Below are 14154 nucleotides of genomic sequence, written 5' to 3'. Positions count from 1 at the left end.
TGTTCCTTTGGCTCGACCTAATCACAGCTCATCTGCAACTGATCAACCTGCATCGTGAACTCCTCTACTGATAGGTTTCTCGGCTGCAGATGGTGGAGCCTCATAAACATATCCCGGTGATAATGAGGTGGGAGGTATTTCCTCTGCATCGCTTTCTTTATCTTCTACCACTTGGTGATCTTATCACTATCTTCACTTTTCCTGTGTCTGTAAGTTCTCCCACCACAAAGAGCCTCTCTTTTTTAACTTGATGGCGGTCAACTTTTTATCCTTAGACACATACTTATATTCAAAAATTCACTCCACTAATTGTAGCCAATCGACAATATCAACCGGATTCATGCTCCATTAAACTCTGGCAAATCCACTTTGAGACCATAGTCCTTTTGTCCTCCATATGTGGGCTCCTCTCTCTTTCTCTTTTGATATTGAATTCTGAAGCGACGTGGTCAGTATTCCTCGTCGTTGTTATCTTCTCTGTAAAACGGATTCAATTCTTCATCCTTGTCTCCCCTTCGACTCTCTCAATCGGAGTCGAGGGTAATCTTCTCTGGGTCTTGTCGTCCGATTCTGACAGTCTCTGTTGCATGCAACGAATCTTTAATTGTATCTGGTCCTGAATTGGGCCAGATACGTATCTCCGTGGCGGTATGAGTAGGGTTTGGCTTGGAAGGAGTTTGGATGGTAGGAAAGTAAAGAAAGAGAAGAGAATAAAGAAGAAAAACAAGGAAAAAAAATTAGGGAAATAATTTTTCTTTTGGTGGCTTGGGTAGAGCTGATGTTAGGGAACCTTAGGATAGGGCTAGGGTTGAACTAGTTCTAATAACAAATGATACTGGAGTCCACTCAAATCACGACCAGACGACGAAATATTTTATTGTTGAATTCAAAAAGTTACAACGACGACTCTCAACATAAAATAACACCAACATGCAAACTATCAACTAACAAGGATGGCTCCTCAAATAAGACTAAACAACTCGAAATAAAACGGTAGGAAATACATAAATGACTCTCCCTTGTGAAGGGCGGCAGGTCCGACGAGAAAGGAAGGGGCGCGGTAGTGCCGGAGGAGGCCAAAATAATGTTTGGCTACTAGCAGGGTGCACAACAGTAGGTGTCGGTGGGTCTGGAGAGTGCAGAGAGCAGTGGTGGTGGAAGGTTGTTGGAAGCTGGCTGGCGATGTTGGAGTGATCAGGGACGTTTGAAGGCAACCTAGAGTGGTACTGAAAGGGAGGCGGACTACTAGAAGGGAGCAAGGAAGTTAGGAGGCAATCCTGGGAGAAGCTGGAGGTGATGCAGCATGCTGACAAGGAGAGTGGGAGTCCAACGATAATCCTGGGAGAGGCTGGAAGGGGTGCAGCCTGCTGAAAGGGAGCATGGAAGTCTGGAGGCAATCTGGGAGGGGCTTGAGGTGGTGCGACATGCTGGAAGGGAGCAGGGGAGTCTGGGGATTGCCGAAAAGTGCTGGGGGAGGTGTGGCCTGTTGGAAGGGTAGTAGGGAAGATCTTGCGGCTGTTAGAAGAGGGGTTGGTATGCGGCATAAGGGAGTTGCAAAGATAAATATTTCAGCGAGGTCGAGCTACAACCGGAGCACCACCTAGATCCTTCGAGACGGTCACCACCTTGGTCGAGTTACAGCTGGAGCATCTGCTCGCTGTCAGATACAACAATCAAAAGAGAAGAATGCTTTAAAAGCAACAACCAAAAATCAGTAATCAACTAAAACTAGTTAACCCTAGGCAAACACATCATATATATGATGGATTCTGGCACTATGATTTGGAAGGGATTGGAATTTGGAAAAGAATAGAATTGGAAGGTGGTAGATAAGATATGCAATGCAATAGGAAGGAGAACTCTTTATTGAATGAAGTGGAATAGGAAAGGAGAGCGGGAAGTGGTGGTAATTCCCGCCCCTTAGAATGTCGGCCGATCCAACACATGGCCGGTTCAGTCAGCTCTACTCTTTATTGAATGAAGTGGAATAGGAAAGGAGAGGGGGAAGTGGTGGTAATTCCCGCCCCTTAGAATGCCGGCCGATCCAACACATGGCCGGTTCAGCCAGCACCCTACACGCCTTTGTTAGTAAGTGATGAAGTCTCAAGAATATGTTGTCATATACTAGTAGATACCTACGTTGCTTCTCCCTTTTTATCTTGGACTAGATTGTGATTTAACTTTTTCCCTCTCGTTGGCGTAGGCGTTTCAAATTTTCCCACCATAGAGATGTAGTTTTCTTTAACTTGATGACGATTATCTTTACCCTCAATTCATACAGATGTCTTTCATACAGATGTCTTTGTATTCAAAGACTTGTTACACTTGTCCATATTCATGCAATAATCAATGTTCGGTAAATCTAACATCACTCCAAGGTCCTAGCTTGTACCCTGATTTTCCATACTAAATCGCCGACGTATTGCTTTTTCATCACTGAAAACTACCCGCTGGAAGGGATTGACTTCCTCCCCTCGATCTGGCGAATCACTGTTGTAGTTGTGGGTGACCTCATCGGTTTGTCTTCTCTCAAAGCTAACAAATCTTTGTTGAAGTTAGAAGGCTTTTCTTTGCATTTTATGCATAGTGAGCTCCTGACACCTCATTGAGGGTTTCTACTTGAAAATGTGATGTATGTTCTCCAATGAAAGTTTTGGGTTGGGGCTAAGTTGATGATGTGAGAATTTTTCTTTTTTTTGGGTGCGGTGGTAGGTTTGGTTGTGTGGATTCTAGGTGTAGGAAGGACAAACCCCTAAAAATTTAGGGTTTGTCAGGCTCTGATACCAATTGATGTTGTTCTAGTGCTCTTAGGAGGTGTTTTGGAGATAGAATTAGAGAGGAGTTGGTTGTGGAATAGCAAATGAATTATAATATGTGAGGTTGGCAACATTTGGAAGGGGATAAGCATCATTCAATGGCTGCCCCAGTTGAAACAATGGAGGGAACCACAAAATGATGATATACAGACGTTCAGGAGGGTCCATCAATTATTCCTGGGTAAGATACAGATGCACCAATTGCAAAAGGAAAATATATAACACTTTAAAGAGCATAAAGCAAAGAATGAACTCTCCAAAACACAAAACACTATAATAAAAGTCTCTAACACCATAAAATAATAACATAAAAATAGTCTCTCAGGTAAAAAAAAAAATCCTAATTCTAATTTAGGAATAGAAGAAATTTAGGCCTCACAAGAACCAACTTCAACAATTGGCAATAAATCCTTGTTTCGGCGCAGACGAGACGAAACCCGCTCGGTTCATGCTTATCGGGGAAACTATCATGAATCACACACGATCTGATCCCACTATCGCGGGAAACATGGGTTCCCATCCGTGTTCGGCTCTGAACGCATTGATGGCCGCAAAGAGATGAGAATAAATTTTTGTAACTCCTAAATATTTCTGCTTGGAGTTCATGTTGGCATACAATCTTAATTCAGGTTTAATATAATCCCAAAGAGATGAGAATAAATTTCTGATTTAATTTTATGTCCAACCAAATGCACCAATGTAAATGGCGCCATTGCACTGCTTCCATTCCCAATCCGACTAAAGATGCACACTAAACTAGTCCAGCCACGGATATGAAAATCACGCGAGTATAATAGAGGCTCAAAAAGTGCACTAACACACCTACTGTAATAAGTAATAACAACTTACAACTCCAACGTGGAAACAAAACTCGCAAATCTGCAGGGTTAAGGAAAATCTCATAACTTCGTGTACACTTACCTACAAGAAGGGTTAACTTGTCAAATATCCACCGCCACTGACAAGCAAACTCAATGCTGAAATCCAGTTATGACAAATTTGCACTATTCGATGAAAAACATCCAGAATAAAGCAACAACCATGGTCCCATGGAAATAAATACAGATAGCAGAAAACTCTACTCGAACTACAGTATTCACATATTTGAATAACCTACCGTAGAAGTTAACCAAGCTGACTCAAGATTAAAACCATTTAAAACCATAGGAACTAACTTAAACAGAGAATAAAATACAACTCTTTCTCACCATTATCACTTGTTGTTTCTTAGAAAAAATACAAAATAAAATGACTAAAAAAAGAAAAATAAAATTTTAATAGATAATTGCTTGGCGGCCTTTGATGAGGATAACCACCAAGATTTACATCAAAATTTACATTTCCATTTCTCTTCTTGTATTTTGGAGCAATAAGGCGGTTGGAGCGGATCTGCTCCTTGTTTTTATGCAGCAAGGCAAAATAGACTTGTCAATTGCCTTTAGTTTTGTAAGGAAACTTAATTATTTTTTGAAATTTATGCTATATTTTGATTTTAAACAGACATCCATCCTACATTTAATTTTAAGTTCTAGTCCCTAATTAAAAAAAAAAGCCTTGCTTTATTTTTCCTCGTGCAGGTTGGGCATCGGAAAATTCTGCTTGAAGCAGTCGATAAAACCTGGACCAACATTTCCCACTTAATGAAGTCTGCTGTGGCTGCTCGGAACACTTTGCTTCGAAAGCATATTATCAAGTTATCACAACGTATTGGGCTTACATGTTTGCCCCATCGCTCCATGGCATGGCGCTATAAGGTGCAGTCATCTCATCTTGAGCTCAGACTCAGTTCAGTTTCATCTTTTTGAGGAATACCTTACATTGGTATTTTGAAAATGAAGACTTTTTTCAGTAAAGTACATGATTCTTGTGCAGGCAAGCACTAGCTCACTTGGGCAAAATATTCTTCTGAATGCAACTGAAACAAGTAATCCCTGTAGCAATGGTTTACAAGTTGTCCATCTCACTGACATGTCAAGTATAGAAATCCTTGGAGAAGACGATATTGAAGTTCCAGAAATCGTAGAAGAGATAGTTGAACTACTACTCTCAGGTTTGAGAGATTCGGTACGAATAAGTGGAAAACTTCTAACATATAATCTAATTTTTCTTCTGTAGTCAGGTATGGTCAGTTCTGTTAATTTTTGAATTGACACAGATTTGGACATAGCTCCATTATAACAACGTTTTTTTTTAATTAGTCGTCAAATCCTTGAAATTTTCCTTAGTTGCTATTTGGTTCTATTTGGGAGCCCTCTTTTCATCATCTTAGCTAGCTACTTGGTCACTTCGCATCACATAAATTTGGGTTTAACTGTATTCTTTTATTCATGTAATCTTTGAAGTTATGCATGTTTGTAATGTCTCATTTGGCATTTGGTTTGATTTGGGAGCTGTTTTTCCATTGATTTTAGCTGGTTCCTTGCCAGCCTCTTAATTATTTCCATATTATTCTTCTGATTCTCATGTAGTTGAGGAAAACAATATAATCTTCATTCAGCATCTTCTGCAATTGAAGTTAACACACACACACACACACACATATCGAAATAAAATGTTGACTTCTATCAAAATATTTTTTATCATTTTCAGAATGTGCAGAAATTGGGGTATGAATTATTAAGAGTAATTTTGATTTTACCTTTTCTTGATTTTGGGTATTATAAATTGCTTTTTTTTTTGCGTTTGACAGCATTCAAGCTGGCTTATTTATTTGCGGATGAGCAGCCAAGCTAAATTAAAGTTTATTTTTTATTTTTTACTATATTGTCATTTAAAAATAACTGTATAATTGAACATCATGATTTGAAGCAATAGATTTGGGACCATGTCAAGCACTATTTCATAGAAGTAAAGGTTGATAATGTGCGGGCCATCATAATCTTGTTGAATTGAAGAACGTGCACCATTTTTGGTAAACAAACTACCACCAGTATAATAAACTATTTATGCTGTTGTGTTTGGGAGACCTACAATAAATTCCATATTTACATCCGTCCCTAGTGACTCAAGAATTAGAATGCACAACACTGTTTTTTGGCATTCTTTAGCTTCATACTTTGGCAATATGGCTGAGTCGGTATACTGTAATAATTTTGTCAAAATTTTTTAGTAAAAGAGGTAGGTAAAAGTATTCTCATATTACAACTATTGTCTTCTCTAATTGAAATGTTTTTGCTCAAAGAAATCTCTATTATTCATGAAGGACTTTGGCTTATATATGGTCTTACAAATTTCTACACAAATACAACCCTTGACATCTTCTATATTTTTTATTTACAAATAGGACCCTAAACTATATAAAATTCTCAACGCTCCCCCTCAAGATAGGCAAAAGATATTCACTATGTCCCTCTTGTCACATAACCTAGATAGATCTAATGAGCTAAGTCCCTTGGTGAAGCGGTCAGCTACTTGCTCTCTAGTAGTTACATGACTTATCTCCAGTAGTCCACTATTCAACTTCTCCTTGATGAAGAACTTATCAATCTCCACATGCTTGGTTCTATCGCGTTGCACCGAGTTGTTGACAATGCTGATTGTTGACCTGTTGTCGCACCTCAACTTCATTTGAGCTCATTGGTCCACATTAGGCTCTATCAATAGAGCTCTCAATCGTAACATTTCATCAACTCTCAAGGCCATGACCCCTGTATTCTGCCTCAGTCGTTGACCTCACAACTACCGACTGCTTGTTCTTCTAAGAGACCAAATTTCCTTCTACAAACATGTTGTGTTCTGATGTGGACCTCCTGTCATCAACACGACTAGCCTAACCAGAGTCACAGTAGCCCTCAATGCCTAAATGCTCAGTTTTTTTTAAGATCAACCCCTTCCCCGGTGAACTCATCAGGTACCTTAGAATCTGATACAGTGCATCCATGTGACCCTTCCTAGGATCATGCATATAGAGACTCGCCATGCTTACTACAAATGATGTCTGGACAGGTGTGACTCAGATAGATGAGGCGGCCTACCAACTTCTTGTACCTCTCACGATCAATAAGCTCTCCTGTCTCTGCACTCAATTTTCCCCTCTGATCAATTGTTGAAATTGCAGGTTTGCATCCTAACATGCCTGTCTGTGAGCAAGTCTAGCACATATTTCCTTTGAGATAGACAATCCCCTCTGCTTCATGAGCCACCTCAATGCCAAGAAAGTATCTAAGTTGTCCCTGGTTCTTCACCTCAAACTCTTTGCCCAGACTTGTTTTTAGCTATGTAATCTCTCCCTCATCATCACCAATGCAATCATTTCATCCACATACACAACAAGAATAATAATGTGACAACCATGTTGTTGAAGGAATACTGTGTGCCTACCATTGCTCCCCTGAACCTATCAAACCAAGCTTGAGGAGACTGTTTCAAACCGTACAATGACTTCCTTACTCTACATACCTTGCCTAATGTTTGGTTCGTGTCAAAACCTAGGGGTATCTCAATTTATACCTCCTTTAGCAGATCCCCATGAAGAATGCATTTTTCACATACAGTTGGTGTAACATTCATCCACCATTCACAACCAAATTGACAAGTGTCTTGATTGTACTTATCTTTGCCACTGATGCAAATTTCTCATCATAGCCAACTATATTCTTTGGCCACAAACCGTGCTTTGTAGCGATCAATCTTTTATTCTGAGTTATGTTTCACTGTGAAGTGCCATTTGCACCCGCTGCCTTTTTTCCCGTTGGTAGCAATGTGAGCTCCCACTTCTTGTTCTTATCAAGAGCATCAAATTCCTCCAATACAATAACTTTTTACTTTGGATCCTCCTTAGCTATCTGCCAACACTTGGATATAGAGACTGTCCAAAGATGCAATGAATGTCCCATATATAGGTGATTTGTTATAGTATGAGACAAACTTAGCAATGTCATGTGAGAAACTGAAACAATCATGTATGAGACAAACTGAGCAATGTCATGTGAGAAACTGAAACAATCATGGGAATGACCTGCATTTCTGCGAGAGGTCATCCTTAAAGTCATGAGAGTGGGAGAAAAAGGGAGAGGAATCATATCCACCCGTGTAATCGGATTATGAGGTGGATGATATAGGTGTCTTAAGAGTTGGGTTAGACCAAGATACGGGGCTTGTTGGCGTGAGTGGCACGGGAGTCACTGTTCCCTTATTTTGTTTTTTCATTATATACACCCTTAGGTCCCTTTGAGCTTGAATTTCATCCTTTCAGGCTCATTTTCCTCAGGGATCGACTCTTCCTCTTTTGATCCTTCCTCCTTCCCACATAATGGGACAAGCCTTCCCACATAATGGGACAAGACATCGTTCCCACATCTACCAATCTCTCACCATCACTACTCTCCCCTCTCGACTAATAACTCTATTATCTGACTAGTAACCAAAGGTTGAGGTCGCCTTCAAGGAATAGTATGGTTTGAATTTTCTAAAATTGATATCTATACTCACAAATTCTTTTCTCTATTGGGCTCAAACAAAAAATAAAACTTCTAAGTAGCAGAATAACCCACAAAAACGTACTTCACAGCTCTTAGATCCAGTTCCTTATTGATGGTTTATTGTCCTTCACGAAACATACACAACCAAATACCTCAATGAGAGGATCTCGCCATTATCTCATTTCAACAACTCACAAGAAAATTGCCACTTCGACACTCTTGAAAGTATTCTATTGATCAATTGAGCGGCTGTCAAAACTGCTTGCCCCCACAAGTGCTTTGGGATATTCATCGAGATCATCATGCTTCGAATTATCTCTAGAAGGTGTCTGTTCTTTCGTTTTGTTACTCTGTTTTGTCTCGATGTCTATGAACATGTGATTTGATGCTGTATCCCCTGGGCTAACATATTCTCCCCAAATGCCTTATTAGTATACTCTGTCCCATATCAGACCTTAATACCTTCACCACTGCACCGTATCGAATCTTAATTCCCTTGTGAAAGTTTTTAAAACAAATAATCACTTTTGTTTCTTATCAGATATAACCAATTAACACGAGAAAAACAACCAATAAAAGTCACAAAATGTTTATAGTCATTCATCGAAATTGTAGAATAAGGTCCCCATACATCTGAATGCACTATATCAAAAGCACAAGAACTCCTTTTACTAGAATTGACATAAGAGTTTCTGGTATGCTTACCAAACTCACATGCATCAAACACAAGTTTTTGTTTATTTGACTTTTCATGCAAAAACAATCACGAATGACTCAAAAGACTAAACAAAGGGCGTCTCATGTTCCTGTGATGTAGCAGCAACACATCCTCTGCATTTCTCCTAGATCCTCCTACTCCAATACTCTTTATACCATGGATGCCAGTGCCAAGTCCATCCCCCCTCTACCCAAAACCAGAGTCCACTATGCCACATGCCAGTCCCAATCTCCGGCCAGTTCACTTCTCTTGAAAGATCACTTCAGGATTATCAAAGGAAACAACACGTTTAATTGAAGAGTAATGACATGGATAAAATGTTCACTAAAAAGAAAGAAGCATGCAAAATATTGAACAAATTTATAGAATTGGTACATCTCACTGTACTCTTACCAACCACAAACTGTATTGTACAATTAGTGTTTTGAATGCTCTCTGAAACTATTAGATGAGTATAGGAAGCGAACTCACTAACGTTACCTGTCACATGTCGAGATGCACCAGAATCTACTATCCATTCTAATTGTCTTATGGAGGATATGGAGGCAAGAGCATTTGTATGATGAGTACCTTTGCCTTAGTGTAAGTAGCAATGTTCCCTTTTGATGTCGATAAGGTGGATGCATCCTTAGTCACATTACTTGTTGCTCTCTGTTTTCTCTTCAACATCTCTAGAAGCTCGTGATCATTATCGGTAAAGATCACCCCTTTCTCTCCCTCATTCTCTGTTGTCATCAGATTTGATCTGTAGCCCCCTCTTTCACCCTTTTAACTCCCACGATTACGACCACGGTCTCTAAACTATCCACGTCCACTCGTATCTCTCTTCTTGGGTGGCTTTGAACAAGCCTTGCTCAGGTGTCCTACTTCTCCATACTTGTAGCATCTGTCGATCTAATGCTCAGGTGTCCTACTTCTCCATCAAGATGTTAGCTCCCTGTATGAGCCCGACCAAGATTTTTAGAACTTCAGGAACCTTCTTCCCCAAAAGTTTCAATCCCTTACCTTTTGCACTATCTCCGTCTCCAGACATTTTTAATCACAAGTACCAAGTCTAGATCACACAGGTCACATAGATCACACATGACTTTCTTCCTGCAAGTTCATGCGATCCACTTTGCCTTAGCTCGCACGAAGCCGCTCCCCCTCTGTCCCGCACTCAAAACAACAACCACTTCGATCCTTCGCCTCCTTGTTGTCGAGTCCAACTCCAGAATCAAGGCCCTATTCCTCTGCCTTCCTCATTTCCGAGTCTCAAGCAAAACCACACTGACTGCTGCCTATCGCTCCCCCTCTGTCCCGCACTCAAAACAACAACCATTTCGATCCTTCGCCTCTTTGTTGTCGAGTCCAACTCCAGAATCAAGGCCCTGTTCCTCTGCCTTCCTCATTCCTGAGTTTCAAGCAAAACCACACTGACTGCTGCCTATGAAGACCACCTAAGCTGCTCCCGCCTCCCTGTTTGAAGCCAAAGCCTCCTCTGTTAGCTATGATCGCGACTGTTTTGCCAAGATGATGCCGGTGTTAGAGATCGCGGCTGCTTCACTAAGACGACGCTGCTCCGATCGTACTCTTCGCGGCTGCTTTGCGAACCTAGATCGTTCATCGCTGCTGCTTCGTGATTTCGAGGACAACTAGTCGAGGCTAGCGAGGACAACACAAAGCGAGGACAACACAAAGTTCTTTGTATCTAGCGGCAGGCGTGTGGGAGGCAGTAGGTTAAGAGCTTTGATACCAAATTGAAATATTTTTGCTCAAAGAAATCTCTACTATTCATGAAAAGCTTTAGCTTATATATAGCCTTACAACTTTCTATACAAATAAAATCCTTGACATCTATATTTTGTATTTACAAATAAGACTCTAAACTATATACAATTTTTAACATCTCTCACCCAGTATATCTGTAGGACTTCCATCATGAAGTTTAAGCAAGATAATCTCCTGTAGCGAACATCAAGGGTGTACAACCTATTTCTAAAAAAAATATGCTTATCTTGAAGTTAAAAATGCTATAAGATATCTTTCTAGCATCACTAACATTTCTTGCCAAATTCTCTTCCTTTCGCATATGGTTCTCGTATCATCACATCATCACAGACACTTTTGGTTGGAGCGCGCTTCACAAGTTATTTTTTAGCACGATTCAATTCGAAAATTTGGAATATCATGATGGGAATAGACGATTCAATTTACGTCACAAGTATTTCTAAAATCTGTCGAATAATTTGAAACATATAGTCCTCCCATCTTAAAAGGGCCAACTAAATCATAAGATTTATTTATAAGAAATTCGTAAGATACATTGCATTTCTTATAAAATCATAAATTTGCAAAATACAAATTGATGCATGTATTTATTGAAATATTTATCTCCTATTGTTTTTCTTCTGCTTAAATTTACACTCTTCTTTCATCAATTTAATTATGATGAATTTCCTGAAAGTGATTGTCAATTATAAGGGTTAAATAAATAGCAAACTCAATGGATAATTACTTTTCTAAGTTATAGTAGTTCAGAATTTTAAAGATAATATGCATGCACGTTGTATTTAATCCATAAAACATTGGTTTTATCACGACCAATAAATGTATTTTTAACTTAATGGTGGAACAAAAATTTAGCTGTCTTTATTTTTAAATTTAATGACTTATATTGTTATACACCCATAACATGAGCACAATCTATCAGTTGTATCATTAAAGCTGCATTTATCTTAATATTTTTTTCCGAACCTGTCCCAGTATTGAAACGAGGGTAGTTAATTTTAGGCCAGAGTACAAGACAGTGTAAATTTTGCATCTGTTTTACGTTAAGATAATGCAGAAATAATTTTTTCCGTGCCTATCCCAGCATCTAATGCATACTACACTGTTTATGTTCTCTGTGTTCGATAGCTTGCTTCTTTACCAGGCTTTCATGTTAATGTTCTCTGATGATAACATGAGGGCAAAATTTTTTGTAGGCGCATGTGTTGCGTTTGATTTGTAGTATGCTTATAGGTATCTAATAGTAATTAAATCATGTAGGACACTGTCGTGCGATGGTCTGCTGCCAAAGGTATTGGCCGAATTACTGCATGCTTAACATCTACACTCGCAGAGGAAGTGTTGTCTTCCATATTAGAGCTATTTTCCCCTGGTGAGGTATGGCAGGACCAGTCACATCCTAATATTATAAAGTGTATAATCATGGCTTTTGGTTCATATAATTTGTGCATGGAAAGCCAATGTAAAGATGGGCGGAAGTTGCTCTTCTAATTTTTTTTTGTCATCTTCTCTTCTAATTTTATTTTATTATCACTCAATTTAATGATCCATTTGCCTATTAATTTGACTTTTGAAGGGAGATGGATCATGGCATGGAGGTTGCTTGGCTTTAGCGGAATTTGGTCGAAGAGGTTTATTGCTGCCGGTTAGCTTTCCTAAAGTAGTTCCTTTAATAATAAAGGTGAGTTCTTTTATTAGTGAACATGCATGTAATCTTCATTCCTCATGAAGCGGTTCAACTTTTATGGGCTGAGCCTTTTAGCATTACTGTAGTTATCTATTTGATATTTCCATGTGCGAACTTTAAATTGTTTCAAGATGTGATTTTCTAGAATGTTAGAGGATTAAGAAATTGGCACCGAACTAGTTTTTTGTTTGATGCATTATTGGGGTGCCCGGTATTATCTAAACTTCAACTTATGTTTCACCTATGGGAGCTGGAGTTATACTTTTTTTTTGAGAGAGAAAGGAGATCTAACACTTGGATTAATATTTTATTTAAATAGAAATATGTTAAACTATATTATAACTACTATTTTGTTTAATCACCAAGCCAAAGCCTTGTGCCGTGTTGCGTCCATATTCATGCCAGCGTTTTATATTTTAGAGGCGAGTCAAATCATATCTGAAACGGATGAGTGTTTCTTGCTCATGGAGGGACGATTCTCGTCCATGGAGGGGAGATTCAAGGCCCTAGAAGAAATGATGAAGTAGATCATAGAGTTTCACGCAAACCTGTCATCGCCTGCCTTAGGAGGCGAGCAACAACATTAGGAAGGAATAGTGCTACGTACGAACGACTGGATCAAGCGACAATAGACAACATGGTATGAAGTGTGATTCAGGGTTGGATAAGATTGATTCGAAGGATTTCTGCTTAAAATTGGGAACCACGATGGGTAGTACCCCCACAAAGGGTTGCATCTAACTGCGCTAGTGCCTTTTGATGTGCAAGCCTTATGGAGACGTGACGTAAAGCTCTGAATGGGGGCCGACTGAACCAACTCCAGGGAAGTTTAGTCCAATTTTGCTGGACTGGTCGACCCTTTACCTATTCTACTCCATGCCTTTTCTATTTCTTCTTTTACAGTTTCTTTCTTATTCTAATCATTACCTAATCTAGTTACTAATACATGTTATATATAGTTGTGGTGTTGCCTAGGTTATGTAGCTTTTTTATTGATTTTGGGAGTTTTCCCTTTCGAGGACTGTATCCGACGACGAGAAGGGTCTCCGGCTATAACTCGTTCGAGGTGGTGACTATCTCCATCGTTCCCCCCACTTTCGCGCTGTCACCAACTCCTCTCTGCCTTTCAAGGCACGCCACCGACCTCATCCACATCTTCCAGCAGCTGTCAGCCTTACTGCTCCCTCCCACCAGATCCCTTCCAGCCGTTTTCCGTCCTCTCCAACACCTCCTAGTGGCTCATCCAGCTCCTCCCAGCAGTCGTGACTCACTTCTGATTCTTCTTAGCAGGCCACCAACCCTGATTTCTCTGGATCCCTTCCAGCAACACGCATGACTTGCCAATCACTTTCCAGCCCACAACTCACCTACAGTACCCTTTGTTTGGAAGACAAGGCTCTTGTGTGGTATCAATTGAGAAAACAATTTCAACCAATCAGAACATGGAAAAAATTCAAAGATCGAATGTTGGAGATTTTCAGAACCACACAAGAAGTGAATTTTACACGAGCAGTTATTGCTTTGGTTCAAAAAGGGTCTATCATGAATTATAATGAGAAATTTGATATGTTATCAGAGTGTTTGAGTGGGATATCAGAAGTAGTGTTGGAAAGAAACATCATGAATGAGGTGAAGTCAGAGATTTGAGTAGCGTTTTGTCTGTTGAGATTGCGATGATTGGGGAAAACTATGGAATTAACACAATTGATTGAAGATAAAAATGCCATAGAACAGTCTAATAGT

The 14154-nt window shown here is 39.6% G+C and overlaps 1 protein-coding gene across 2 annotated transcripts in view; it reads left to right on the top strand.

Moving 5' to 3' along the window:
* Positions 1-14154, top strand: part of LOC110027044 (tubulin-folding cofactor D-like) — a 35090-nt gene that overhangs the window by 16701 nt on the left and 4235 nt on the right. The window contains exons 4-7 of one of the 2 annotated variants that reach the window (XM_020728311.1): positions 4394-4570; positions 4689-4880; positions 11985-12101; positions 12301-12405. In XM_020728311.1, the coding sequence (XP_020583970.1) occupies positions 4394-4570; positions 4689-4880; positions 11985-12101; positions 12301-12405 (591 nt within the window). The remainder of the gene's footprint in view (positions 1-4393; positions 4571-4688; positions 4881-11984; positions 12102-12300; positions 12406-14154) is intronic. The other variant, XM_020728312.1, reaches the window with a different exon arrangement.

Source organism: Phalaenopsis equestris, unplaced genomic scaffold (assembly GCF_001263595.1).
Source record: "Phalaenopsis equestris unplaced genomic scaffold, ASM126359v1 Scaffold000413, whole genome shotgun sequence".
NCBI classification, from domain to species: Eukaryota; Viridiplantae; Streptophyta; class Magnoliopsida; order Asparagales; family Orchidaceae; genus Phalaenopsis; species Phalaenopsis equestris.
The sequence above is the reverse complement of the archived record's forward strand: the minus strand, read 5'-3'. Positions and strand labels throughout refer to the sequence as shown.